This window comes from Rutilus rutilus (genome assembly GCF_951802725.1).
Source record: "Rutilus rutilus genome assembly, chromosome: 15".
Lineage (NCBI taxonomy): Eukaryota > Metazoa > Chordata > Actinopteri > Cypriniformes > Leuciscidae > Rutilus > Rutilus rutilus.
In genome coordinates this window covers 15,244,134-15,271,301 of record NC_140220.1, presented here as the reverse complement: position 1 = coordinate 15,271,301, position 27,168 = coordinate 15,244,134, and the positions used below count along the sequence as shown (strand labels likewise).

Genomic DNA, 27,168 nt, shown 5'->3' with positions numbered 1-27,168 from the left:
TTATCTAAGTGGTTTATTTTATTCCCACCAAACTTTTTCAACATGATAAAAATATATTAATGATGCTAAATTGTGAACGGATAATAAATATCTCAAATGGTTTTGCTATGGCGAGGGATTAAAGTATTGTCTAAAAAGGAAACACTAAAAGGCTCATATATTCTAATTATACACCATTTATTACTATATAAAAGTATACAAATATCAGAACTTAACTCATTTTATTCTTTTTTTTCAATTTAAGAATGAAGTTTAAGTTTAAAAACTGCCAGAATGGTTGTTTAGTCTAAACAATAAATAAATAAAGTCAAACATAGTGCTATACTGCCCTCTTGTGTTCAAAATCAGGTAGGCCTATTATATCTATATAAAAATATACTAAGTATGTGATGGTGAGAATATTTTACCACCGGTTAACTGACGTGTGACACCGCTGGGGGCTTTTTAATCGCTAACTTAAAAACGAAAGTAAAATATGTTCGTCCGCACGGACATTGATAATGGTGCGGAGCAGAGCGAGCGTTTTCAATAAATTCCTATGGAAGGAGGAATGACCTAAAAAAACGTTGACTCTGTTCTGCTCGTTCCTCGCTGAGGACGCGCACCATTATGAATGCCTGTGCAGCCGTGAGCATTTTAGTTTCATTTTCGGGGCGGATTGCTTGAATGTATTTTTAAAAAGCACAATGTTGTGTTTTATTGCTACTGTACACAAATATAAGTTAACACTTTGCAGTTTGAATGATGTTCTGAACAAAATGACAGAGTATGTTTTTATGCGTCCACTGTTCAATCGCGCCCTCGTTTTAGTGATTCCCAAGTTATTTTTTCATTTAAGTTTTTTCATTATTCTAATCAGGTCAGGCAAGAAAAATTATCTGTGTCTTATCCCTTACATTTTTATATAATATATATACACTACTGTTCAAAAATTTGGGGTCAGTAAGATTTTTAAGCGAAGTTTCTTCTGCTCACCAAGGCTGCATTTATTTTATTAAAAATACAAACAAAAACAGTAATATTGTAAAATAGTATTCCAAATTAAAACAGCTGCTTTCTATTTTAATATATTTTAAACTGTTATTTATTCCTGTGATCAAAGCTGAGTTTTCAGCATCATTACTCCAGTCGTCACTGTCACATGATCCTTCAGAAATTATTCTAATATGATGATTGATGCTCAAGAAACATTCATTATTATTTTAAATGTCGAAAACAGTTGTGTACAGTCTTTGATGAATAGAAAGTTCAAAAGAACAGCATTTATCTGAAATCTAAAGCTTTTGTAACATTAAACACTACCGTTCAGAAGTTTGGGGTCAGTAATAATTTAAATTAAAATTTTGGGAGTCAGAATAAATCAATACTTTTATTCATCGAGAATGAGTTAAACTGATCAAAAGTTACAGTACAGACATTTATAATGTTAAAAAAAATTATATTTGAAATAAATGCTGTTCTTTTGAACTTTACATTCATCAATGCATTTTGAAAAAAAATCTGTACACAACTGTTTTCAACATTGAAAATAATAATTAATATTTATTGACCATCAATCATCATATTAAAATGATTTCTGAAGGATCATGTGACACTGAAGACGGGAGTAATGATGCTGAAAACTCAGCTTTGATCACATAAATTAATTACAGTGTAAAATATTTTAAAATAGAAAACAGCTGTTTTAAATTGGAATAATATTTCACAATATTACTGTTTTTGTTTGTATTTTTAATCAAATAAATGCAGCCTTGGTGAGCAGAAGAGACTTCTCCTAAAAACATAAAAAATCTTCCTGACCCCAAACTTTTGAACGGTATATATATATATATATATATATATATATATATATATATATATATACACACATATATAAATACACATACATACATACATATATATATATATATATATATATATATATATATATATATATATATATATATATATATATATATATATATATATATATACACTCACCTAAAGGATTATTAGAAACACCTGTTCAATTTCTCATTAATGCAATTATCTAATCAACCAATCACATGGCAGTTGCTTCAATGCATTTAGGGGTGTGGTCCTGGTCAAGACAATCTCCTGAACTCCAAACTGAATGTCAGAATGGGAAAGAAAGGTGATTTAAGCAATTTTGAGCGTGGCATGGTTGTTGGTGCCAGATGGGCCGGTCTAAGTATTTCACAATCTGCTCAGTTACTGGGATTTTCACGCACAACCATTTCTAGGGTTTACAAAGAATGGTGTGAAAAGTGAAAAACATCCAGTATGCGGCAGTCCTGTGGGCGAAAATACCTTGTTGATGCTAGAAGTCAGAGGAGAATGGGCCGACTGATTCAAGCTGATAGAAGAGCAACTTTGACTGAAATAACCACTCGTTACAACAGAGGTATGCAGCAAAGCATTTGTGAAGCCACAACACACACAACCTTGAGGCGGATGGGCTACAACAGCAGAAGACCCCACCGGGTACCACTCATCTCCACTACAAATAGGAAAAAGAGGCTACAATTTGCACGAGCTCACCAAAATTGGACAGTTGAAGACTGGAAAAATGTTGCCTGGTCTGATGAGTCTCGATTTCTGTTGAGACATTCAGATGGTAGAGTCAGAATTTGGCGTAAACAGAATGAGAACATGGATCCATCATGCCTTGTTACCATTGTGCAGGCTGGTGGTGGTGGTGTAATGGTGTGGGGGATGTTTTCTTGGCACACTTTAGGCCCCTTAGTGCCAATTGGGCATCGTTTAAATGTCACGGGCTACCTGAGCATTGTTTCTGACCATGTCCATCCCTTTATGACCACCATGTACCCATCCTCTAATGGCTACTTCCAGCAGGATAATGCACCATGTCACAAAGCTCGAATCATTTCAAATTGGTTTCTTGAACATGACAATGAGTTCACTGTACTAAAATGGCCCCCACAGTCATCAGATCTCAACCAAATAGAGCATCTTTGGGATGTGGTGGAACGGGAGCTTCGTGCCCTGGATGTGCATCCCACAAATCTCCATCAACTGCAAGATGCTATCCTATCAATATGGGCCAACATTTCTAAAGAATGTTTTCAGCACCTTGTTGAATCAATGCCATGTAGAATTAAGGCAGTTCTGAAGGCGAAAGGGGGTCAAACACAGTATTAGTATGGTGTTCCTAATAATCCTTTAGGTGAGTGTATATGTTTGTATAATATATATATATATATATATATATATATATATATATATATATATATATATATATATATATAGCTGCGAGCAGCGATGGAGGGCCAAAGCCGGCGGTACCTCTACCCCGGTGCCTACACTAAGGCACCAGGGTGGCGGTGCCACCGGCTTGGGCCCGCAATCGCTGCTCGCAGCTATATTTATTCTTCTTCTTCTTCTTCTTCTGCTTCTCCAAAGTGAATCGCTTTTTAGAGGGCCTAAACATGCTCGAAAACTCATGAAACTTTGCACACGCTTCAGAAGTGGTGAAAATTTACGTGTGATATGGTTTTCAAAATTGGGGGGGGGCAAATTCGATAAATTATTGCCCCCACATTTTGCCCCGGCTCTACGTTTCACCTACAGTTTTGATCTGATCCTCTTCAAATTTGGTGAGTGTAATCTTAAGACCTTTGCAATGTTAAATTGTGAAGATCTTGAGTTTTCGTCGAAGGGTGTGCCCTCGGCGGCTTGACAAACGTACACCCAATTTCGGCCTTTTGGTGATATATGCATGATCAGATAAGTTCTCTGTCAATATTGCTTGCAGTTCCGATGTTGCTAGGCAACCACAGACAGCCTGCAGTAACTCAGGCATACATTTTTCAATCTGCCCCAAACTTCACATGTTTGATAAGAGTCCTAATAGCGCCACCTGCTGGTAGCAGGAAGTGTGGCAAATACAAAACGTGCTCGAAAAATCATGAAACTTTGCACACGCTTCAGAAGTGGTGAACATTTACATGTGATATGGTTTTCAAAATTGGGTGGGGCAAATTCAGTAAATTATTGCCCCCACATTTTGCCCCGGCTCTACGTTTCACGTACAGGTATGAAATTTGGTACATACATGTAATGACCCAATACCTATAAAAAAGTCTCTTGGAACATAGCCCTAAACACAACAGGAAGTCAGCTATTTTGAACTTCCTCCTAGATTTTGTGCAGTTTTCGCCATTTCCTGATGTTGTACTTTAACGAACTCCTCCTACAGTTTTGATCTGATCCTCTTCAAATTTGGTCAGTGTAATCTTAAGGCCTTTGCAACGTTAAATTGCGAAGATCTTGAGTTTTCGTCGAAGGGTGTGCCCTCGGCGGCCTGACAAACGTTCACCCAATTTCGGCCTTTTGGTGATATATGCATGATCAGATAAGTTCAATATTAATGTTGCTTGCAGTTCCGATGTTGCTAGGCAACCACAGACAGCCTGCAGTAACTCAGGCATACAATTTCAAATCTGCCCCAAACTTCACCTGTTTGATAAGAGTCCTGTCCTGAACACATGACCATGCTCATTATAGTTATAGCAATAGCGCCACCTGCTGGTAGCAGGAAGTGTGGCAAATACAAAATGTGCTCGAAAAATCATGAAACTTTGCACACGCTTCAGAAGTGGTGAAAATTTACGTGTGATGTGGTTTTCGAAATTGGGTGGGGCAAAATGGCTTAATTATTGCCCCTACATTTTGCCCCGGCTCTACGTTTCACGTACAGGTATGAAATTTGGTACATACATGTAATGACCCAATACCTACAAAAAAGTATCTTGGAGCATAGCCCTAAACACAACAGGAAGTCAGCTATTTTGAACTTCCTCTCAGATTTTGGGCAGTTTTTGCCATTTCCTGATGTTGTACTTTAACGAACTCCTCCTACAGTTTTGATCTGATCCTCTTCAAATTTGGTGAGTGTAATCTTAAGGCCTTTACTAAAGGCGCCGGGTGGCGGTGGCAGGGGTGTGAGGGCCCTTTTCATCGCTGCTTGCAGCTTTAATTCATTATTATATTTTATTAAGGCTATAATGAACAGGCTGCGATGTCAAGATTGCAATGCTGGAATGCACAATATGTTGTTGTTGTTGTGTGTGTGTGTGTGTGTGTGTGTGTGTGTGTGTGTGTGTGTGTGTGTGTGTGTGTGTGTCTGTGGCTCAGTTGAACAATGGAGACATAAAAACATACTCCGTCATTTTGTTCATACAGGATATCATTCAAACTGCAAAGTGTTTCCTTATATTTGTGTACACTCGCAATAAAACATTGTGCTTTGTCAAACTATAAACTCTTGTCAAACTGTAACCTACAACTGCCACCCAACCAAAATCTCTCTCTCTCTCTCTCTCTCTCTCTCTCTCTCTCTCTCTCTCACACACACACACACACACACACAGTTTAAAAGAAAAAAAATAATTATCCAACCCCATTTAAAAACAGTCTGTCGGTGCCATCTTTTGTACATTCATCATATTGCATTGGTTTTCATTTCTTGTCCTCAAACCGAGCACTAATCTGTTTATTTTTAAGTCACACATTCTCCATTGATTACAAAAGACAATCAAATGTATTTTTTAATGGTAGTATTATTTTATACAGAAATAAATTATTTATAATTCAGATAAGAATAAAGTTAGTGTTAATTAAAATTGTAAGGAAAACAAACATATTGATCTAAAATCTACTATCATTTGCTGCAAATAGGTTGACTATTTATATTTATTATTATATTTTATTACGGCTGTAATGAACCGGCTGCGATGTCAAGATTGCAATGCTGGAATGCACAGTGTGTGTGTGTGTGTGTGTGTGTGTGTGTGTGTGTGTGTGTGTGTGTGAGGCGTGGGCACGATCGAACAGTGGAAACATAAAAACATAGGCTACTCCGTCGTTTTGTTCATACAGGACATCATTTAAACTGCAATGTGTTTACTTATATTTATGTACACTCGCAATAAAACACAACATTGTGCTTTTGTTAAAAAACATTCAAGCAATCCCACCCCCGAAATGGCGCTATTTTTTAAATGAAACTAAAATGCTCACGGCTGCACGGGCAATAACGCGTCTACAGCGAGGAACGAGCAGAACAGAGTGAATGTTTTTTAGTTCATTCCTACTGGACGTCCGTATTTCACTTTCGCTTTTAAAGGGATACTCCACTTTAAAATGAAAATTCTGTCATCATATACTCACCCCTCATGTTATTTTAATCCTTTATGAATTTCTTACTTCTGCTGAACAGAAACGAAGATATTTAGAAGAATGTCAGTAACCAGACAGTTTCTGATCCCATTGACTTCCATAGTAGGAAAAATGAATACTATGGAAGTCAATGAGACCAGAAACTGTCTGGTTACTGACATTATTCTAAATATCTTCCTTTCTGTTCAGCAGAAGAAAGAAATTCATAAAGGATTGAAACAACATGAGGGTGAGTATATGATGACAGAATTTTCAATTTAAAGTGGAGTATCCCTTTAAGTTAGCGATTTAAAAGCCCCCGTCACACATCGATTAACCAGTGAGAAAAAATTCTCAGTCACATCGCTAATATATTTATATATATAAATACAATATACAATGGGCCTACCTGATTTTGATGACTATGTATGACTTTTTTTTTACTAAATAGCGCATTCTGGCTGATTTTAAACTTGTACATAATTCTTGAATTGAAAAAACTGAATAAACCCAAAACTAGTTCTGTTTCGGTTTAGTTCTGATATTTGTATAATTTTATATAAAAATAAATGGTGTATAATGAAATTTTTAGAAGATATAAGATGTTTTCTGATTCCTTTTTTGACATTATTTTAATCCCTCGCCATATCAAAACTGTTTGAGATATTCAATATCCGTTCACAATTTAGCATCTTTAATGTATTTTCATCATGTTGAAAAAGTTTGGTGGGAATAAAATAAACCATTTAAGAGGAGTGGGTAAAAATGCAGAGGCTGATTTTGCAAATAAATCCACATTCAAACCAAAATATCTGACTTCCTGTTATTCGGAGCTAATGACTGTAAATTAGAAAGTTGTCCGGCTCGATGAGACCAATATACGTACTGATTTTTGTAACTGTTGGTAAAACTAACCCCCCCACTTTTGACAAAAGCATTTTGAAAGTGACACACTTCCTGCTGCCAGTTGGTGGCGCTATAACTTTGACTCACAATAGTCACATCCATCTGATCGGCCTCTTACCACGAACACACTGCTGAAGTTTCATCAAGATCAGTTAACGTATGCAGAAGTTTCTCTTTTCTCGCCATAAATTCGTTTCCTCGCCACGGCCAAACCGTTCGAGATATCAAAAATCCGCAATTTAGCATCCTCAATGTCTTGACTTCATGCACACCGAGATTGGTAGGGATTGGATTAATTTTCTAGGAGGACTATTTCACATTCCACAGCAAGCGTTTTCCAAACAACCCATAATAGCCGACTTCCTGTTGGGCTGGCGTAAAACTTGACGGGGGGAAAGTTGTTCGGCCCGATGAGATCTATATGTGTACTGAGTTTCATATTAATTCATGCAAGCATGTTTGATCTATGGACCAAGTTTTCAGACCCCGTTCAAGGGGGCACTGTTGAGCCCCCCTGCCACGCCCGGGTACCAGCTTCAGCCCGGCCCTCATGGCCGTGGGTTTTGACCTATGTGCAAAGTTTCAAGAGTTTTCGAGCACGTTAAGGGCCCCAAAAGCCCCTGAAACCTTGAAAAACAAGAATTAAACTCAAAAGACAACCCCCCCCCCCCCACCCCACCCCACACACACACAGAGACGCAGAGGCAGAGAGAGAGAGGGAGAAAATCCACATTCAAACCAAAATATCTGACTTCCTGTTGGTCGGAGCTATTGAATGTAAATTAGAAAGTTGTCCGGCTCGATGAGACCAATATACATACCGATTTTTGTGACTCTACATAAAATTACCCCCCCCCCACTTTTGTCAAAAGCATTTAGAAAGTGACACACTTCCTGCTGCCAGTTGGTGGCGCTATAACTTTGACTCACAATAGTCACATCCATGTGATCGGCCTCTTACAACGAACACACTGCTGAAGTTTCATCAAGATCAGTTAATGTATGCAGAAGTTATAACACACTTCCTGTGTCCCATTATTCGCCATAAATTCGTTTCCTCGCCACAGCCAAACCGTTCGAGATATCAAAAATCCGTTCGCAAGAATTCATCCTCAATGTCTTGACTTCATTCACACCGAGTTTGGTGGCGATCGGATGAATTCCCTAGGAGGAGTATTTCACATTCCATTGTATGCGTTTTCCAAACAACGTATAATAACCGACTTCCTGTTGGGCTGGTGTAAAACTTAGAGCACGAAAGTTGTTCGGCCCAATGGGATCTATATGTGTACTGAGTTTCATATTATTACATGCAAGCGTGTTTGATTTACGGTCCAAGTTTTCGGACACCATTCCAGGGGGCGCTGTCGAGCCCCCCTGCCACGCCCGGGTACCAGCTTCAGTCCGGCCCTGATGGCCGCAGGTTCTGACGTGTGTGCAAAATGTCAAGAGTTTGCCAGTAAGTTACTGTAAAATTTACAGCAACCTCTTTACAGTGCATGCTTGTGTCAAATTCAAAGCGATCCTCTCATGAACATGCAGTATGATTAAAGTCGCATATGCAAGTAAAATGGGGCAGAGCACGAAAATACATTTCTAAATACACAGATGCTTGTTGCTGTTGAATTTTGATTTTTGATCCATGCCTGAAAACATTATTCTATGCTATATCTAAATGGATGGGTGGGCCAAGTTTTTAGGGCTTATTATTACCCTTTTGAAAAACGTAAATTTTTTAAAAACAGTTCATCAAACTTTTATCATTAACGATAATAACACTGTTAACTAGATGTTTCTCTCAACAAAGTGAAATGCAGTGAACAAAATGAATCATAAGTACTGTACAGCATATGCATTGTTTGATGAATTGTAATAAGGTAACTCCTTGTTACAATTTTGTTTAGTTCCTCTAGCAGTGCTGTTGATCTACAGAGTTAGCTTCAGCTTGTATGCGCTGTTAGTGGATTAAGGCATTCTGTGAGAGCACATGCAACATGGCAGGGAGGTCTGGCAGACATGCAGGTCAGGTTGCAGGTTGCAGGTCAGGTCGGGGTATGATAGAATCCCCCTTTGTGGCAGAGAACCTCACCCTTGTGAAGTCCATGGAAAGCAAAGCTCGGGCTCTATAGTGCCAGCAGGAAATGGCAGCCAACATGGAACTGGCAAAGTCAGCTACCTGGTTGTCCTCCATTAGAATATCGTCAGAGTCACTTTCCTCTCCTTCTGCTTCGTCCTCATTGTCTTGCATCAATCTGCCCTTCAGAGATGGCGAGCTACGGACCGCCTCCTCATTATCACTGGGAATCAGGCCTTCAAGAGAGTTTTCTTCTCGTGCGACAGGCATCTCAGCTGAAGATTCGCACAAGCCAAGAGCGCTAACACTAGAAGTGGCTTGTAAAGGCCACTTGTCAGCGGCCAAAGCCCCCACGCTGTCAGAATGCTGGAGTCACAATGAAGTCACAAAGATTTCTTCTTATGAGGTACAACGACATGAACCAAACTAACAGAGAAAGAATTTCCCTTGGGGAATAAAGGTGCTCTACATTATTGAGCTCACTCTAAAACCAGAAGTGGGTAGTAACGTGGTATATTTACTTAAATAACTTTTCTGGAAATGTACTTTTTGAAGTGGATTTAATGATGGGATTTTTTTTTTTTTTTTTTCAATTACTAGTAAGTATTTGTTCTTTTTCCCACCACTGTTTAACACTTCAACAAGCTTGTGGACAACAAAATAAAAAGCACATCAAAAGGAGCAAATTGTACACTGTACATAATGTGTGTTTTTTAGGCATTTTGGGTTATTTTTGGTTGATTTATTGGCTTCTTACCTTCAGTATTGCTGAAGAATTTACCCAGACACCAGATCAGCCAGATATAAAAAATAAATAAATAAAAAAGTAGGCAAATTAGTGACATTAGCCATCCTTTGTAAAATTTCTTGCTTCCACATGATGCTTTGTGAACATTCTCAAATCATGCTGGATAACATGGATTTTCAGGTTTTGCATTTTGGGGGTTCATTAAAACAAAAGGGAGACATTTCATATACTAAGAAATTAAAATTAAAGAGATAGTTCACCCCAAAATGAAAATTCTGTCATCATTTACTCACCCTAAGGTTGTTCCAAACCTGTATGAATAAATGTTTTCTGTTGAACACAAAGGAAGATCTTTTGAAGAATGTGGGAAACTGAACACTTCTGGGGCACCATTGACTTCCATAGTATTTTTTTTTCCTACTATGTCAATGGTGCACCAAAACGGCCTGGTTACAAACTTTCTTCAAATTATCTTCCTTTGTGTTCAACAGAAAAAAGAAATGTATACAGGTTTGGAACAACCTGAGGGTGAGTAAATGATGACAGAATTTTCATTTTTGGGTGAACCAACCCTTTAAGTTAAAGGGATACTTCACCTCTGGAAAGATGAATGTGTATTTAAAATAGGTCATTTATGTAGAAGAAATGTGAAATTATTTTTGAATTTGGAGCTTTCTAGACTGAGAAAAGCCAGAAAATGTATTTTTGGCTTATGTGGATGAAAGACAACAACTCCCAGAATGCACTTGCTTCGCTGCCCTAGGAGGCCACTCCCAAGCCACGCCTACCAGTAAGAGAGCGCAATTGAAAACAACAAGGCTAGGCTACTAGTGAGTCTCCGTGACGAGTTTGCCCGGGATTTCGAGATCGCCCAAAATGTCTGGGATTCGGCTTTTGCGTTCTACAGTCGCCATTCATTATGTTTACTGTGGCGAGCAGGACGAGGCTGAGGGGCGCGGGAGAATGGCGCGAGGCCGGTGGTGTGATTACTGATGAGCGACACCTGTGAGACGCACCGGTCTCGTATCTCTCACGGAGGAGCGGGAATTTTCTTAGCAATGTTAAAACGCACATCAACCGATCACTTGTTTAGCGTTCATGTAAACACTACATTCAGATTCACCAATCGGAATGAATTCAGTTAGATTGAAACAAAAGGTGTGCATGTAAACAATGAATGGCGACTGCAGAAAGCAAAAGCCGAATCCCGGACATTTTGGACGATCTCGACGGCCGGACATGTCCGGGAAAAAGAGGATGGTAACCCCTACTACTCAGCTTTCTCCTACTACTCCGCTTTCTCCACAGAACAAGAGCCTGTTAGCTTAGCTTCCAAAGAAAGACGGCTGACACTGTGTGTACATTCTGTGAGTGAGATCCCACCTCCTATGGGTGGGTTGAAAACATGCGGAACAGCTCCTCCTACTGGCTGTAGTCTTTAGCCTCTGGCCAAAAAATCCTCTGATGACGCAAAATGACGATTTTTGCGTTATTGGAGGATTTTTTCCAGATAAAAACGACATAAATCTCTCATCTCAGGGGGATATGAGAGTGGAAAGCATGGTAATTCGAAAATACTACAGGTTTTCTACTAAAACAAAGCTTAATGCTAAATCCTGAAGTATCCCTTTAATATAATTCTGAATTAAAAATGTCGTACTACACTAGAAAATGCTAAATAGAAGCAAGAGGTGTCAGTTCCCACTGTATATCTTTATTACATGCCAACAGCTAACATTATTTTAATCTTTATTTAAAACATCAAAATGATATCTTTATATCCGGTTAGAACAGAATGGACACATGGAGATTTACCTTTAGAGTTCTTCAAGATCTCTTTAGACGGTTCTGTTGGAAGATAAAGTAGCAGTCCATTGGAAAAAGTAAATTAATAAAATAAATTCAAGATTTAAAGTTTTACAATTGCAAGACATATATGGACACCTACCTGACTGCCTCCGGCCTTGTCTAGAGCTAGAAAACTCCTCTGACTTTTTGAGTCTCTCAGGGCTGTACTTATACTTTTTGTCTTAAAAAAAAAAAAAAAAAAAGTATTCTGTTAAAACAGGCCCATGATGATTTTTTACACTTGTTTAAAAACTAATGCTATGAAAAATTAAACATGTTCACGAGTGGTTTTAAATACTTACAAATAGAATCCATCTCCAAGATTGCTTCCTTTGCCTAAAAGAGAACCATCCAAAATGTCCAAATTAATTTTACATGTTTTCAAATACAAAACCCAATAATCATTACATACCTTTTGTGGTATCACAGCCTGATGATTCTCTAGAATGAGCCGTTTAATATGATGAGCCCATAATTTTTTCTCCTCCACGGTTTTAGCCTAATGAGAATCAACCATTAAATGAGCTGTTCGATAAAAAAATTATATTCTGTCATTATTTACTCAACAACACCATGCCATTCCATGTTTGTTTGTTTTTGTAGAGGGAACACTCAAGGGGGAATTGAAACACCATTAATGTAGTTCATAGTACTGTATATAGTTCATAGTACTGTCTATAGACAGTCTTCTGAAGTCATTGGGATAACTTTGGGTGAGAAACAGCTAAATATTTTATTGTATTCAAATGTATTTTAACCAAACATTACAATGCTAAGCTTGTGTCATAATTGATTTAAGATGTGCAGTGCAGGTGAAGCTATCATATGACTTCAGATGACCAAAGCATAGTAATGGACTATTTCTATGGGACTTTTTGTGTTTTTCTGAATGTTGTTGTATGGCAAGGGCTGTGTAAAGATTTTTGTTCTGCATTTGTGTACACAAAATACATGTTTGAACATGGCAGTGGCAGAACTATCCCTTTATGAATAAAAGATCTGGTAACACTTTATCTTAATGTGACGTAGTTACACATTACTACATGTACTTACTACAGTAATAACAGTGAATTATGCATAATTACAAGCAACTAACCCTAAACCAAACCACAACTCTATAGTAAGTACATGTACTTAATTAACATTAATCAGAATTTGTCTTTACATGAATAAAAATCGATTTTTATTCATGTAAAGACACAAATCATTGAGGACACACCTGGACAGTATGAGGTTGTTTGGGATGCTTGTAATGAGTGACACTGAAGCATAGCGAGTCCTTGGCACTCTCAATTAACATGAGCGTTGAACACTACATGAGGAAAGAGAAAACAACAATTTTAATGGGGGCTTTACATTAGTGCTGACTGTTCAGACTAGACAAGATTGAAAAAATTAAGTATAATTTTCTTGTGAAACTTGTGCTGTCATACCGAGATGTGGGTCTTATAGACATAATGTTCTCCTCTTCGTTTAGCGATGAGGAGCATGCGGTCAAAGAGAAATAGAGTACGCTCGTTCTTGGCACGATGGACACGAAAGGTGCCCTCGAGAACCAGTTCTCCATATGTAGTCAGATCAGGTCCCTTCCAGTTTATGAGCAGAGACTGGACTTCCTGAGATAGATGAGGGATGTACAGATATTGTAAATTGGTTCATATCTTTATTAAATATGTGGAAAACATAAACGAGTCCGGCAGGCCGGCATGTGCCTAGAGGCGAACTAGGCAGAAAGAGAGATTTTTTTTTTTTGACATTTGGACATATTTTAGAGCAATTCTATCAATAAACAAAATCTCCAGTGTTTCACATGCATCTCAAAGATTGTGTTTAATTGTGAGTGTGAAGTGGGGACACGAGAGCGGCAGCTGAAAGCTGTAAAACAGGCTCATAACACAAACTCTTTGATGTGTGTTTGTGAGCCAACCTGAAGACGGACTGCATGTTCATGTTTTCTCTTCATGTCGTTTATATACCACGCAACACCAGTCATGGTGTATATGGCCTCCTCCACCACCTCATAACCCTCCTCCTCTGGATCAAAGTGCTTGGCAATCTCCTACAACATAAAGGACACATCCAAATTAATTGTGATTAAATACAATAACTACTAACTGCATATTTACAATGCAATAATCTTTGCTTCAAAGGCCAGATTTTTCAGACAACCCAACATTACCAAAATTGATTATTGCAAAAAAATGATAAAAATGGCCCAACAATATGCAAATTTTTACATGACATAGGCTAAATAGAAAAAAAATTGTGGTTACACTTTATTTTAAGGTGTCAGTGTCAGAGTGTAATTATACATTTAATTACTGAGTAATAATAATTAACTACATGTACTTACTATAGGGTTAAGGTTAGGATGGGTGTTTGGTTCAGGGTTAATTATAGTTATTACTACAGTAACTACATGTAACGTGTAACAATGACACTGTAAAATAAAGTGTTACCAAAATTGTAAATATATAAACAACAGCAGAAGTGTGATTTTGTACAAGGTGATCAATAAATTTGCACTAAAATACTGTAGATTTGGATTGGACACACAGCCTTTGATGCCAACAACAAATAATGTCGGAAGCATTTTCTTCCCTCTAAATGCTCCTTTTATGAATTTTGCATTCTGTGATCCATTTTGGTTGAGAACCACTGATCTAACTCTTTCAATAACTGTCTTTTAAACACATAGGCCCGGTTTCACAGACAGGGCTTAGACTAAGCCAGGATTAGACCATAGATCAATTAGGACATTTAAGTAATTTTTATAAACATGCTTAGAAAAAAACATTACCGATGTGCATCTTAAAACTAAAAAGGCACTGACATATTTTTAAGATCAGTCAGTGCAAGTTTATTTCAGTGGAAACAGCTCAGACTTACATTTTAGTCTAGGACTAGTCTTAAGCCCTGTCTGTGAAACCAGGGGTATATGTAACAATAAACAGCGCAAAAAAACAATTATAGTCCAAAGAAACTGATCATGCATGATAATGGAAGCATTGCTCACAGCAGGTGATTTGAAGCCTTTACTATTCTATACAGTATTATTCAGGGAATGGTTGGTTAACCTGAAGTAACAGATGATATTTGAGGATCCTCTGGACAGGCTTGAGAAGATAAGATCCCAGAGGCAGAGATCGCTTTAAAGTAGCTTGCCTCTCCCTGAAGAACTTTGCAAAAGTTTTGTTTCTCATGCAGTCTGTTAGAGCAGCCACAGAGCTAAGGAGAAAGTATGAATAGTGAAAAAACAGCACAGCACACACTAACAAATATGTCACTATACAAACTGATAAGAGTAACTCCCATACAACATTAAATAGCATCCCTCTGATAATTCATAAATAAGTCAACGTTGACAAGGGAAATAAATAATGCTTCAAACACCAGCATTGAGCTGCACATACAATAAAGACAACCAACAGGGTAGAAAGTTCAAATGTGCCATTGGAACATTAGAGGCCCTGTTCACACCTGGTATTAAGATGCATTTTGGTCGATCGTATCACAAGTGGACGATGCTAAATACTGGTGTAAACGGGGTCTAAAACGTTTTGAGCTTGTCCACGTTCCACCACTTCCAGAGGTAGTCGAAAACACATTTGGCCGGATTGCTTTCGTAGTGTAAACGCTCATGTGATCGAATGTGTTCAAACTGCCACAAAAGACCGTCTTCTCTCCGCCTACTGAACTAATGTGTAGAGCGCGATAGCCAGACGGGATTTAAACTTTGTCGGCTGAAGAACCAAGTTTGGTTTAAAGCTGAAAAACGTACCAAGCACAACGTTATCTCACCATTCCTGATTTCTAACACACACTAACAGTGTTTGACTGGTCTTGCAGCTATCAGAGCAGAAACGAAAGCTGCTGCTCTTTGTATGTTTTTCAGTCGTCTCCGGGCACATTCATATGTAAATTGCACAAGCCTATTTCGTCTATAAGATCGAAAGATCTGTAATAGTCCATACATTTACCCGCCCATAGACCCTCCCCTCGAAGAAGTCAGGACAGAAGTGGTTGAAAGTGGACAAAAGAGACGGATTAAACACCAGGTGTAAACGGGTATGTGTCTCCCTCGTCTACTTGTGATCTGATCGACCAAAACGCATCTTAATACCAGGTTCAAAGACCCTATGTGACACATTTCATCTAATACATCACATGGGTTCATCAATTTCTGGTTTTGGCCCTGGATTTGTGTGCTTGTCCAGGCATTAAAGACCTTACTGATCATGAATTTGATCCGACCACTATATAAATATAAGTTATTGATCTAAAAAAAATACAGTATTATTATTTAAATGAAAATTAAGCAAATTCACACGAAAATTCTCAATATTGGAATTTAAAAAAATTATAGTGTATTAAAATTATAAAATAGTTATAAATATACATCACAGTTGTATTTGTTTTCTTAATTTTAACATTAGCTGCCAAGTCCAAGGTTAAATCAAACTGACAGCATCATATTACTGTACACAATATTACCAAGACACCAAAGGTGCTTTTCTTTGATGCAGAAGATCTCAAAACCTAGCCAACGGCTCTTCAACATAATGCATTATGTGTTACTTTGGCTATTTACTGCAACTTACTTTGGGTAGTTGGTGCAATATTGTGTGTAGATGTCAAAATATTCACGCTAAATATAGGAGAAAAAAACAAAGTCAGTAAAGGCACACAACACACAACCACATCACACAATGCAAACATTCAGCAGAAATGAGCCCCAATTACATTATTTGGTTTGGAAGTTATCAAATGCTATAATTTGCCCACTGTTCTTCTGGAGTTTGAGTATGACGAGGTTGTTTTCATGTAAAGATGTTAAAAAATTTAATGATTAAAGGTACACTATGTAACTTTTGGTGTTAACTGCATGTAACTGCATGCGTCTTGCGGAAGAATACTGTGGCCGGAGCTACTTCTCTCTGTTTATGTATACGACGAGTCATGCAGGTACTGGGCTACTCCACAGCAGGGGTTGTCCCGCCCCGTTAAAAAAAAATGATATGAATATAAACACTTATTATAGGCAAACTGTAGATATTCAGGATAAGACAAACACAGGGTTTGGAAGATGGATTAATGATGTACTCGCTCCTTATATCAATTTGGTCAATTCTGAACAAAAAAGTTAAAAAGTATACCCATAACACTTTAGTTTAGTTACATAAACATATAGTTGAAATATGATCAGATCTTAAGCCATACAAGGAACTGTGTCAGTTTAAACTTCACCTTGATCACAAAGCATCTGGCAATGGCCACAGGATCATTGTCACACATGTCCAGTGACTGAAGCAGCTCACTAAAAAAAAGACAAAACATGTTTACCAACCCTAAAACATCAAAATAATGTTCATTAAAACACCACATGCTCTGAACACTGTAAAGACAAAACAGACTCCTAAGGCCATTACAGCATTAAGCTGGCAAAAGGCCTTGTGATAAAGAAAAGAAGCCACGTCATAAGTTGTTCAACAGCACATGCAGTCTGCAAGTCACTCATCCTCTTATCCGTGGCCAATGAGAAAAGAACATCTCTTACTCCATGAGTGTGTGTAAGGAGCGCCTTACATTTCCTTAATAGTAACATCACTGTGATGAACAGTGGTAAGAGGCTTATTCCTTTTCAAAAATAAATAAAAACATAATGAACATAATAAAATAACATGATAAAAGACACTTTTTCTGTGCCACTGGTATAAGAAATATGAATCTCCTGTTCATGTTCAGGTTCAATCCATGTTTAAAATGGATTTGAAAGCACAACTCAGGGATTAGCTAACAAACACCACAGCAAACAAAGTAAATTATGCCCACACTTTCTGTCATGCATCTGTGATGAAGCACAAACAGAAACACGCCAACCATTCACTCACTTACTGTATGGTATTGAGGAGAAAAGTATCACTCTGGGGTAGACCAACACCTGACAACAGGTGAGGAGACAATTACACTCAAAAACAATGGACTGATGACTGGTTAGATGAAGAATGGTGTGTTTAAGTCTCCATCCAGAGTTTTTTTATGGAAAAGCATGCAAAAATGCCACTACTAACTGACAGAGAGAAATAAAATCTCAGTAAAATCTCAAGCCTTGAGTCGCAGCAACTTCCCAGAAAATAGACCAAAATATAGATGATCATATTGATTACCGTCCACTACACAGATTTTGGTTACACTTTATTTTAAGGTGTCATTGTTACAGTGTAATTATATATTTAAGTATTAAGTAATATTTAATTACTCAGTACTTTAATAATAAAAAACAACTAAATGTACTTACTATAGGGTTAGGTTAGGATCAGGGTTTGGTTGTCATTGGTTGCATGTAATTATGCATTATTTACTGTTACTGTAATTATGCATTATTTACTGCTATGTCATGTAACATATGTAACAAGGACACTATAAAATAAAGTGTTACACAGATTTTTGTTCAAACAATTGTTCTCTAAAATGAGAATGTCTCTTTGCCTAACAAATCATGGCTCATGTACCTGTGGTGTACCTAAAGCCTATTTGCTATTTGAAAAATCCTTATATCCTTATCCTTTATGCGCCACAGAAATCACGTTTCAATAGAAAATGTAAACAGAAAGAAAAAAAAGTGTCTTTCTTTCTTGGGTCTTTAAGGTTTCAATCTTCCTATAGCTCAGGTAAAGCAAGGCGGTATTAACGGCAAGGTCATGGGTTTTGATTTGCAGGGAACACATATACTGGTCAAATGTACTTCAACCTACTTTGGATCAAAACATCTAACAGATGCATATAAATTAAAACATGAAAAGGATTCATGAGAAATTACTTGAGAGAATGTATCAATTGGTAACATTTTGTTAAGACAGATTAACCCTCTGGGGACCAAGGTGTTTTTGGGGTCCTTGAGATGTTCTGACATGCTCTGACATTTGTGCTTTTTTCAGTTATTTATAAACATGATAATGGCAAAGGTGTAAATTCACTCTATATAGCACAAACAGGGCTACCATAATATGCGAGCAACGTGTATGTAGATGTTTGTATTTTTAAGAGAATAATGTTTATGCGTGGTTATTGGAAAAAATTAAAATGAAAGTTGCTGAATTAAGACCACAAAACACATATTAAATATGTGTCCACAAGACTTTTGACTAATTGATGTTGTCCCTTTGAGTTCTAGCTTCAAAATTATGTGAAAATAGTCTTGCTTTATCGTTCACAAAAAAAATATACATTGATTTAAATGGTGTAAAACAGGTTTTGCTTGGAAAGCCAATATGCGAGGGGGAGGAGTAGTTTACACCTTAGATTGCAATGTCCCACCCACTCTGCATAATGACTCTGCATAATGATGAGCCATTCATTCAGGTGTGACACTGACTGAGCCACAATGCAAGGACAAAAGATTTATTTAGAAGAAGACTTATATTGACCATTTAAGATTTCGCTTACATCTATCTTGTAAATATGTTTTGCTATTTTATTAAAAATGTTACAATTACAACAATAATTACAATTTCAACAATATTTCAAGTGTACTCTTTCTTTGTAAAAAAAGAAAAAGAAAAAAGATTATAGGCCTACATTTTATCATATGTATTCATTATTTTGAATATAGCAAATATATATATATATATATATATATATATATATATATATATATATATAATATATATAAATAATATAGTTATATATATAACGTTAGATATGAGCAGAAATTGCTAAACAAAAGCTTAGGCTATTTGATGTGGCAGTATATTCTACAGTAGCCTAAAAACTGTACCCAAATCTAGTCAACAAGTGACTGACTGTAACGTTGTTTTTATGAAATATTAGGGCATATAAATGCTAATTTGCAGTTTAATACGTTGCTTATACAAATACATTTTATTTCAACATATTCCAGTCGATTTTTACTCATCTCAGTAGGCTATAGCAAAGCAGTTTATTCTTTCACACACAGATGCGCGATTCAAACAGTCTTTACAAATATGTACCATTCATTCATCTCACAGAAAGGCGAGTCATATTATAGAAATGCGATTCATCTTTTTGCGGTTTGCATAGGCCTGCACTAACGTTATTCCATAACGTTATTCCACATAAACACTTGAGAAAAGAAAACAGCCTACCTCACTCCTTAGCGGGATCTGCTCCTCATATCAGGAGATATTGCTCCTCATATCAGCACTGTTCTGAGAAACTTTTCTCCATAAGGTAGGTTATATTATGCTTCACTCGATTGCAACGCGCTTTGTTTACAGCTGATGTGGGCGTTCTCAGAATTTGCGTTTGAATAGCACGCGCTCTCCGGGGAGTGGCCACATTACTTTTGAATGGCTCGTAATGAGCTCGACTGGAGTCGCTCTCTTTTTGTACAGATTACAGAAGCTGAGAATATTTGTTTTTTATATAAATTACTTCATTTAAAAGATGCAATCTCAAGCTTTATGCCCGTGGGTCTGTTTGCCTGTTTGACTGAATTTTCGCGGAGTTATAGATAATTTTCGAACGCGTTTCAAATGGGAGTTTACTGACAGAGAGAAGGCAGAAATCGCATCATGTTAATTTTTCTTTATTTGTCAAAAAGCAAAACACTTTATTTTTATTGTGAGTATACAGAAAAAAAAATAGAAACTGAACAGGATCGATTGATGTATTACACGAAAATGAAAGATCAAAATTAACAGAGCATTTAGTGTTTATTTTCATTGCTAAAAAAAAAAAACGAGCAAAACGCGCAGGCGCGTTTTTGGTCCCCAGAGGGTTAACTATCACACAGCCAATATCCCCTTTAGATTTTTTTATTTTTTTATTTTTGTAAACAAACAAAAAAACTACATGAAAAAATAAATGCAGTTATATGTACATTTTCAAATACAGTTTCATGACCAGTAAAATAAAAACTCCCAAAACACACATCATGCGCTGCACATCAGTTACATTTCAGTCAACCAAGCAAACAGGAACTGAAAATATTATTACTTTATTTCAATTTAATTAGCTACAAACATAGCTACAAAAGTAAGTCTAATCACATATTTAAAGTTTTTTATGGAATATTGCAATGATTATTTTAAATTATTTATCCAAGCACATAGTTTTTTTTTTTTATTTTATTTTTTTACATGCCCTTATAATATTTAATCAAAATAACTTCCCCTCCCTTCTCTTCTGTGATGATGGGGCAACCTGTCACTCACATGAGATTACAGCAATTGCAAACCACAACCATTCAATGATCCAATCAAATCCCCATCTGCCACTTGTTATTAATATAAGATTTTATTATTGGTCTACGCCAGAGCAGGGCCAGTTTTCTTATGATTTATGCTACCCACTCAGATTTTGCTACCTCCAATTAAAACAGTCGGTAGCACAATTCGGCAGTGAAAAAACGCTACCTTTCCAATTGTGCTACCAGCGTCATATTCATGTTTGTGCATTTTATTCACGTGGCTTGCCCACATTCACGGACCTTACCCACCCAAACGAGTTACTGTGCCCCTGCCTCCCTCCCCTCCCTTCTGAACACGAGCGAATTCGAAAGTGTTACGTACTGCTCCGAGACACGAGGGTAGAAGATCCAAATGCAGTTTTATTTAAAGGGTTAAGCAGAATCGTAATCAAAATCCAGGCAAAGGTCATACACAGGCAGGCAATCAAACAAACAGACAAATCCAGAGGGTGAGGCAGAAACAGGAAAACCAGGACACGGGCAGAGATCAAGAACCAGGAATAACAACGACAACAAAGGAAATGCTCAGAAATGCAGTTGGAATAACGTACAAGACTTCGCAGGGAATGATGAGGTGAACCAGGCTTATATGGGGTGAACTAAACAATATAATGAGACACAGGTGAATGTGATAATCAGGAATGATGAGTCCGGGCAGTGAATTATGGGAATTGTAGTAGTGAGTGCATAATGATAGTCTGATGTGGAGTGCCCTCAGGTGGCTCTACAGGGCACTCCAGCTGATGACCGTTACATAGCCCCCCCTCAAAGGAGCAGCTTCCAGATGCTCCTAAAATACTCCAGGAGGGAGGTGGAGTGGAGGCGGACATGGGGGTGGGATGGAGGGCCAGGCCCGTGGACCGGAAGAGGACCTGGAGACTGCGGCGGGATGGAAGGCCAAGGCGGAGCGGGCTGTGCAGATGGCCAGGGCGGACCATGAAGTTCAGGTGGCCAGGGCGGACCAGGCAGTGCAGGTGGCCAGGGCGCATCAGGCTGTGCAGGCGGCCAGGGCGCATCAGGCAGTGCAGGCGGCCAGGGCGGAGCAGGCAGTGCAGGCGACCAGGGAGGAGACGACCCTTCAGGAGGCCAGGGAGGAGACGACCCTTCAGGAGGCGGCGACCCAGGAACAGGAACAGACACCGGCTCAGGAACAGGAACAGACACCGGCTCAGGAACAGGAACAGACACCGGCTCAGGAACAGGAACAGACACCGGCTCAGGAACAGGAACAGACACCGGCTCAGGAACAGGAACAGACACCGGCTCAGGAACAGGAACAGACACCGGCTCAGGAACAGGAACAGACACCGGCTCAGGAACAGGAACAGGCACCGGCTCAGGAACAGGAACAGGCACAGGCACAGGCACAGGCACAGGCACAGGCACAGGCACAGGCACAGGCTCAGGAACAGGCACAGGCACAGGCACAGGCTCAGGAACAGGCACAGGCACAGGCTCAGGAACAGGCTCAGGAACAGACACAGGCTCAGGAACAGACACAGGCTCAGGAACAGACACAGGCTCAGGAACAGACACCGTGTCGGCGGCCATCTCTGCTGAGGGCTCAAGCGACGTGGCGGTGGTCATCTCGTCTGGAGACACTGGCTCGGCGGAGACCATCTTGTCCTGGGACGCTGGTTCGGCGGAGACCATCTTGTCCTGGGACGCTGGTTCGGCGGAGACCATCTTGTCCTGGGACGCTGGTTCGGCGGAGACCATCTTGTCCTGGGACGCTGGTTCGGCGGCGGCCATCTTGTACAGAGACACTGGCTCGGCGGCGGCCATCTTGTACGGAGACACTGGCTCGGCGGCGGCCATCTTGTACGGAGACACAGGCGAGGAGTCGGCCATCTTGTCCGAAGACACAGGCGTGGAGTCGGCCATCTTGTCCGAAGACACAGGCGCAGAAAGAGGAACAAATTCAGGCTCAGTATCAGGATCAGATTCAGGCTCAGGAACAGATTCAGTCTCGGCGGGACGAGACTCTTGACGGGCGGACGTGACGTGAAGCTCAGTCTCTGGATCGGCTGACGTGACGTGAAGCTCAGTCTCTGGATCGGCTGACGTGACGTGAAGCTCAGTCTCTGGATCGGCAGAAGTGACGTGAAGCTCAGTCTCTGGGTCGGCAGAAGTGACGTGAAGCTCAGTCTCTGGGTCGGGAGAAGTGACGTGAAGCTCAGTCTCTGGATCGGCAGAAGTGACGTGAAGCTCAGTCTCTGGATCGGCAGAAGTGACATGAAGCTCAGTCTCTGGATCGGCAGAAGTGACGTGCATGACGCTCTCAGTCTCAGGGGCGGCGGGCATGACCATCTTGTCCACTGACCATCTTGTCCATGACGCATACTGCCTTTGCGTCGGCAGATCTGGCGTGAAGTGCGGGCTCGGCTGGACTGGCGTGAAGTGCAGGCTCGGCTGGACTGGCGTGAAGTGCAGGCTCGGCTGGACTGGCGTGAAGTGCAGGCTCGGCTGGACTGGCGTGAAGTGCAGGCTTAGGTATTACTGTGAGCTTGCGGGGCTCCACATCCGTAAAGCCCACAGTAAATGATGAGCTGCTCAGCAAAAGGGCAAGGTCTATATATTGAACTAGAGTCCAGTGAGGGGTATTGTCAGGCATGAGGTAATTAAGAATGTCATTAAGTCCATGGTGAAAAATGTCCTTTAAGACAACATCATTAAAGTTAACCTCATGGCTAAGCTCACAAAACTCCTTGACAAAATCCTCAATTGGACGGCTACCTTGGCGGAGGTTGAAGAGACAAACTGCTGGATCCATGTTGGCGAAGTCTTCTGTTACGTACTGCTCCGAGACACGAGGGTAGAAGATCCAAATGCAGTTTTATTTAAAGGGTTAAGCAGAATCGTAATCAAAATCCAGGCAAAGGTCATACACAGGCAGGCAATCAAACAAACAGATAAATCCAGAGGGTGAGGCAGAAACAGGAAAACCAGGACACGGGCAGAGATCAAGAACCAGGAATAACAACGACAACAAAGGAAATGCTCAGAAATGCAGTTGGAATAACGTACAAGACTTCGCAGGGAATGATGAGGTGAACCAGGCTTATATGGGGTGAACTAAACAATATAATGAGACACAGGTGAATGTGATAATCAGGAATGATGAGTCCGGGCAGTGAATTATGGGAATTGTAGTAGTGAGTGAATAATGATAGTCTGATGTGGAGTGCCCTCAGGTGGCTCTACAGGGCACTCCAGCTGATGACCGTTACAGAAAGCACAAAGCAAGCGAGTATTAATTCGAGAGCGATTACAAATGCGCGTTGGTTTGTTTCCACTACAAATGCAACGTTGAACCAACGTTATGTGCCCTCGTAATATTTAATCAAAATACGCCCCCCGGTTGAGCATGATTTCGGCAGCCGATGGCCCCCTGATTTATGTGCCTTGGTGCCGGTTCTGGGTGAGAGGGTGGAATTTGACAAATATTGAGAGCCTCCTTTGCAGCGATGTCTGCTTTCTCGTTACCAGATAACATAAGTTTTTTCTTGCAGAAAAGCTCTAGCTAAGATACTTATGATTTTGTGGTGGTCAGTCTTTACAGATTCAGTGTTTGAAGGCCAGATTTTGAGTCTGTGAAGATTAAGAAATTTCGTTCGTGTCTATTTTCCAGGGCTAGGAGTAAGGCATGAGCTTCAGCTCGGCAGACGACATTACTGTAGTGACCGCTTACAATGAAAATTCTGTTGGTGAAGACACTAATAAATGCACCTTTATAGTTATCATTCTTGGTGTGAACAGGCCTTTAGTCACCCCCGTTTTCAAATAAGAAATTAAAATAACATCATAATTTCATAAAATTAAAGGGGACCTATTATGCAAAATTCAATTTTGCATGCTGTGTGGACATAAATGTGTGTTGGCAGTGTGTGTACACAACCACCCAATAGTGATAAAAATCCACTCACTTTTTATTAATCCCCATAAATCATCAGCAGTGTCTCCCAACGACCTGTTTTCAGAATGCGGCTTTAGTGCCGTCACTAAAGCCACAGGCCCCGCCCACGAGTGTTGACAGACACTGTCGTTTTAACATAGACCCGCCCTGATCAAGTTCACGGCGAGTTGTACACATCCGCCATTGCTGCACTGACGAGAATGTCTCCCAAGCGTTGTAGGTGTTGTGTGGCTGGATGTATTAATCCACATAGCTCTCTCTATTTACTCACAAAATCTGAGGCAGCCGCTGAAGACGAGGTGGAATTATTTTGTTTTCAAAGAAAATGCTCCCTCAACTCTACCGAAATTCGTTTATGTACTTATGCACTTCTTACACTGTGTTTACTCAGCTCTTACTGTGATTTTCTGGAGTAAAACTGACGCTTCATATTTTTTGTGTGATGTACAATAAACTTTATTAAACTCATCAGTATATTTTTGATCATCATTCGGACCTGGTCCGAAACAGCAGACTTGTAGGCTATTAATAGTGGATACATACAAGCAGATGACAAATACGTTATAACCGTAATTAAACTAAACTATACCTGTTCCATCTCCACACAGCACTCTGACTCTGTAGGCATTATTGTCCGACTCCGGGGCGAAATGAACACCGTTACTGAGAGTTTCTGATATTATCATCATCATTCCGTGAGATGAAATTGTCCTGAGACTGAGCGCGAGCTCATGAAGCTCCGCCCCCTGTGCCGTGCACCAGCAGCTTATTTGCATTTAAAGGGCACACACTAAAACAGCGCGTTTTCTGAGCACCAAAAAGTGACAATTTAAACATGCTGTAAAAAATGATCTGTTGGGTATTTTGAGCTAAAACTTCACACTCTGGGGACATCAGAGACTTATTTTACATCTTGTGAAAAGGGGCATAATAGGTCCCCTTTAAGATTCTTCTTTGTACACAATCTATGCAAAGGTGTGGCATTCTGATGTCTGTATACACTTCCATGCTGCTGGTGTTGGTTTGTTTGCAAAAAACAAGCAAATACTGAAGCAAGTTCTTACCTGTTAAACTCATAGATGTCTTCTATGTTTCCAAATAGAGCACACACCTGTTCTGGCTTGATGGGAAGATCTCCTGTGTCTATGATGTGAGCAAGATAGTCCTGCAAGAGAAAATCAGTCTTGAATATTCAAGAATACTTTTGACTTGCATGAAAGTACAATGACCAGTGGCGGAAAAACTAAGCCCCCATTTTTGACTAAAGGTGGCGCTACTGAGCCATTCCACCACGCCCGTTTCTGAAACGTTGCACATGTCTACTGGCTAATAAATGTGATGTGTCTGTCGAGTTTCATCCAATTTCAAGCATGCTAAGAGTCTCAAAAGCATCAAAAAAGAATATTAAAGTTTGATGCGTTGCCATGGCAACAGTATCTAAGATATCAATAATCCTTTCACAGGTCTACATCTGCTGTGGGTCTACATTATACACATAAAGTTTGAAGCAAATCGGGTAAAAATAAGAGGGTGATTTCAAAGCATTTTGAAAGTGACACAATTCCTGCAGCCAGTTGGTGGCGCTATAACTTTGACTCACAATAGTTACATCCATCTGATCGGCCTCTTACCACGAACACACTGCTGAAGTTTTATCAAGATCAGTCAATGTATGCAGAAGTTATAATACACTTCCTGTGTCCCTTATTCGCCATAAATTCGTTTCCTTGCCATGACCAAACCGTTCGAGATATCAAAAATCCATCCACAATTTAGCATCCTCAATGTCTTGACTTCATGCTGACCGAGTTTGGTGGCGATCGGATGAATTCTCTAGGAGGAATTCTCTAATTCGCCCTTTCAGGGCTTGGGCCCTAATAATCCTACCGGAATCATGTTTTCCTTGGTAACGTTGCAGGACATACGAGGTAAAAAAAGAAATGTGACTATGGAAAAGGGAATGATCAGATTAAAGGGTAAAATCCCAGTAATTCCATGGAAATAAACAAGGCTTCATTTTACAGTACAGTTGCACTTTACTTACCGAGTAAATTGTCATGTTTTCCTTGGTAACGTTGCAGGACATACGAGGTAAAAAAAGAAATCTGACTATGGAAAAGGGAATGATCAGATTATATGGTACAATTCCGGTAATACCATGGAAATAAACAAGGCTTCATTTTACAGTACAGTTACACTTTACTTAATGAGAAATTGTCATGTTTTCCTTGGTAACGTTGCAGGACATACGAGGTAAAAAAAAA

At 39.4% G+C, this 27,168-nt stretch overlaps 1 protein-coding gene across 1 annotated transcript in view; it reads right to left on the bottom strand.

The window, feature by feature from the left end:
• Nucleotides 1-27,168, bottom strand: part of LOC311305551 (pleckstrin homology domain-containing family G member 3) — a 152,165-nt gene that overhangs the window by 46,803 nt on the left and 78,194 nt on the right. Inside the window, exons 4-15 of the mRNA XM_084433336.1 lie at nucleotides 25,969-26,069; nucleotides 17,004-17,073; nucleotides 16,358-16,404; nucleotides 14,834-14,984; nucleotides 13,684-13,815; nucleotides 13,190-13,372; nucleotides 12,976-13,068; nucleotides 12,169-12,255; nucleotides 12,059-12,092; nucleotides 11,857-11,937; nucleotides 11,724-11,756; nucleotides 9,918-9,928 (exon numbers count right to left, since the gene is read on the bottom strand). Coding sequence (XP_084289462.1) covers nucleotides 9,918-9,928; nucleotides 11,724-11,756; nucleotides 11,857-11,937; nucleotides 12,059-12,092; nucleotides 12,169-12,255; nucleotides 12,976-13,068; nucleotides 13,190-13,372; nucleotides 13,684-13,815; nucleotides 14,834-14,984; nucleotides 16,358-16,404; nucleotides 17,004-17,073; nucleotides 25,969-26,069 — 1,023 coding nt within the window. The remainder of the gene's footprint in view (nucleotides 1-9,917; nucleotides 9,929-11,723; nucleotides 11,757-11,856; nucleotides 11,938-12,058; nucleotides 12,093-12,168; nucleotides 12,256-12,975; nucleotides 13,069-13,189; nucleotides 13,373-13,683; nucleotides 13,816-14,833; nucleotides 14,985-16,357; nucleotides 16,405-17,003; nucleotides 17,074-25,968; nucleotides 26,070-27,168) is intronic.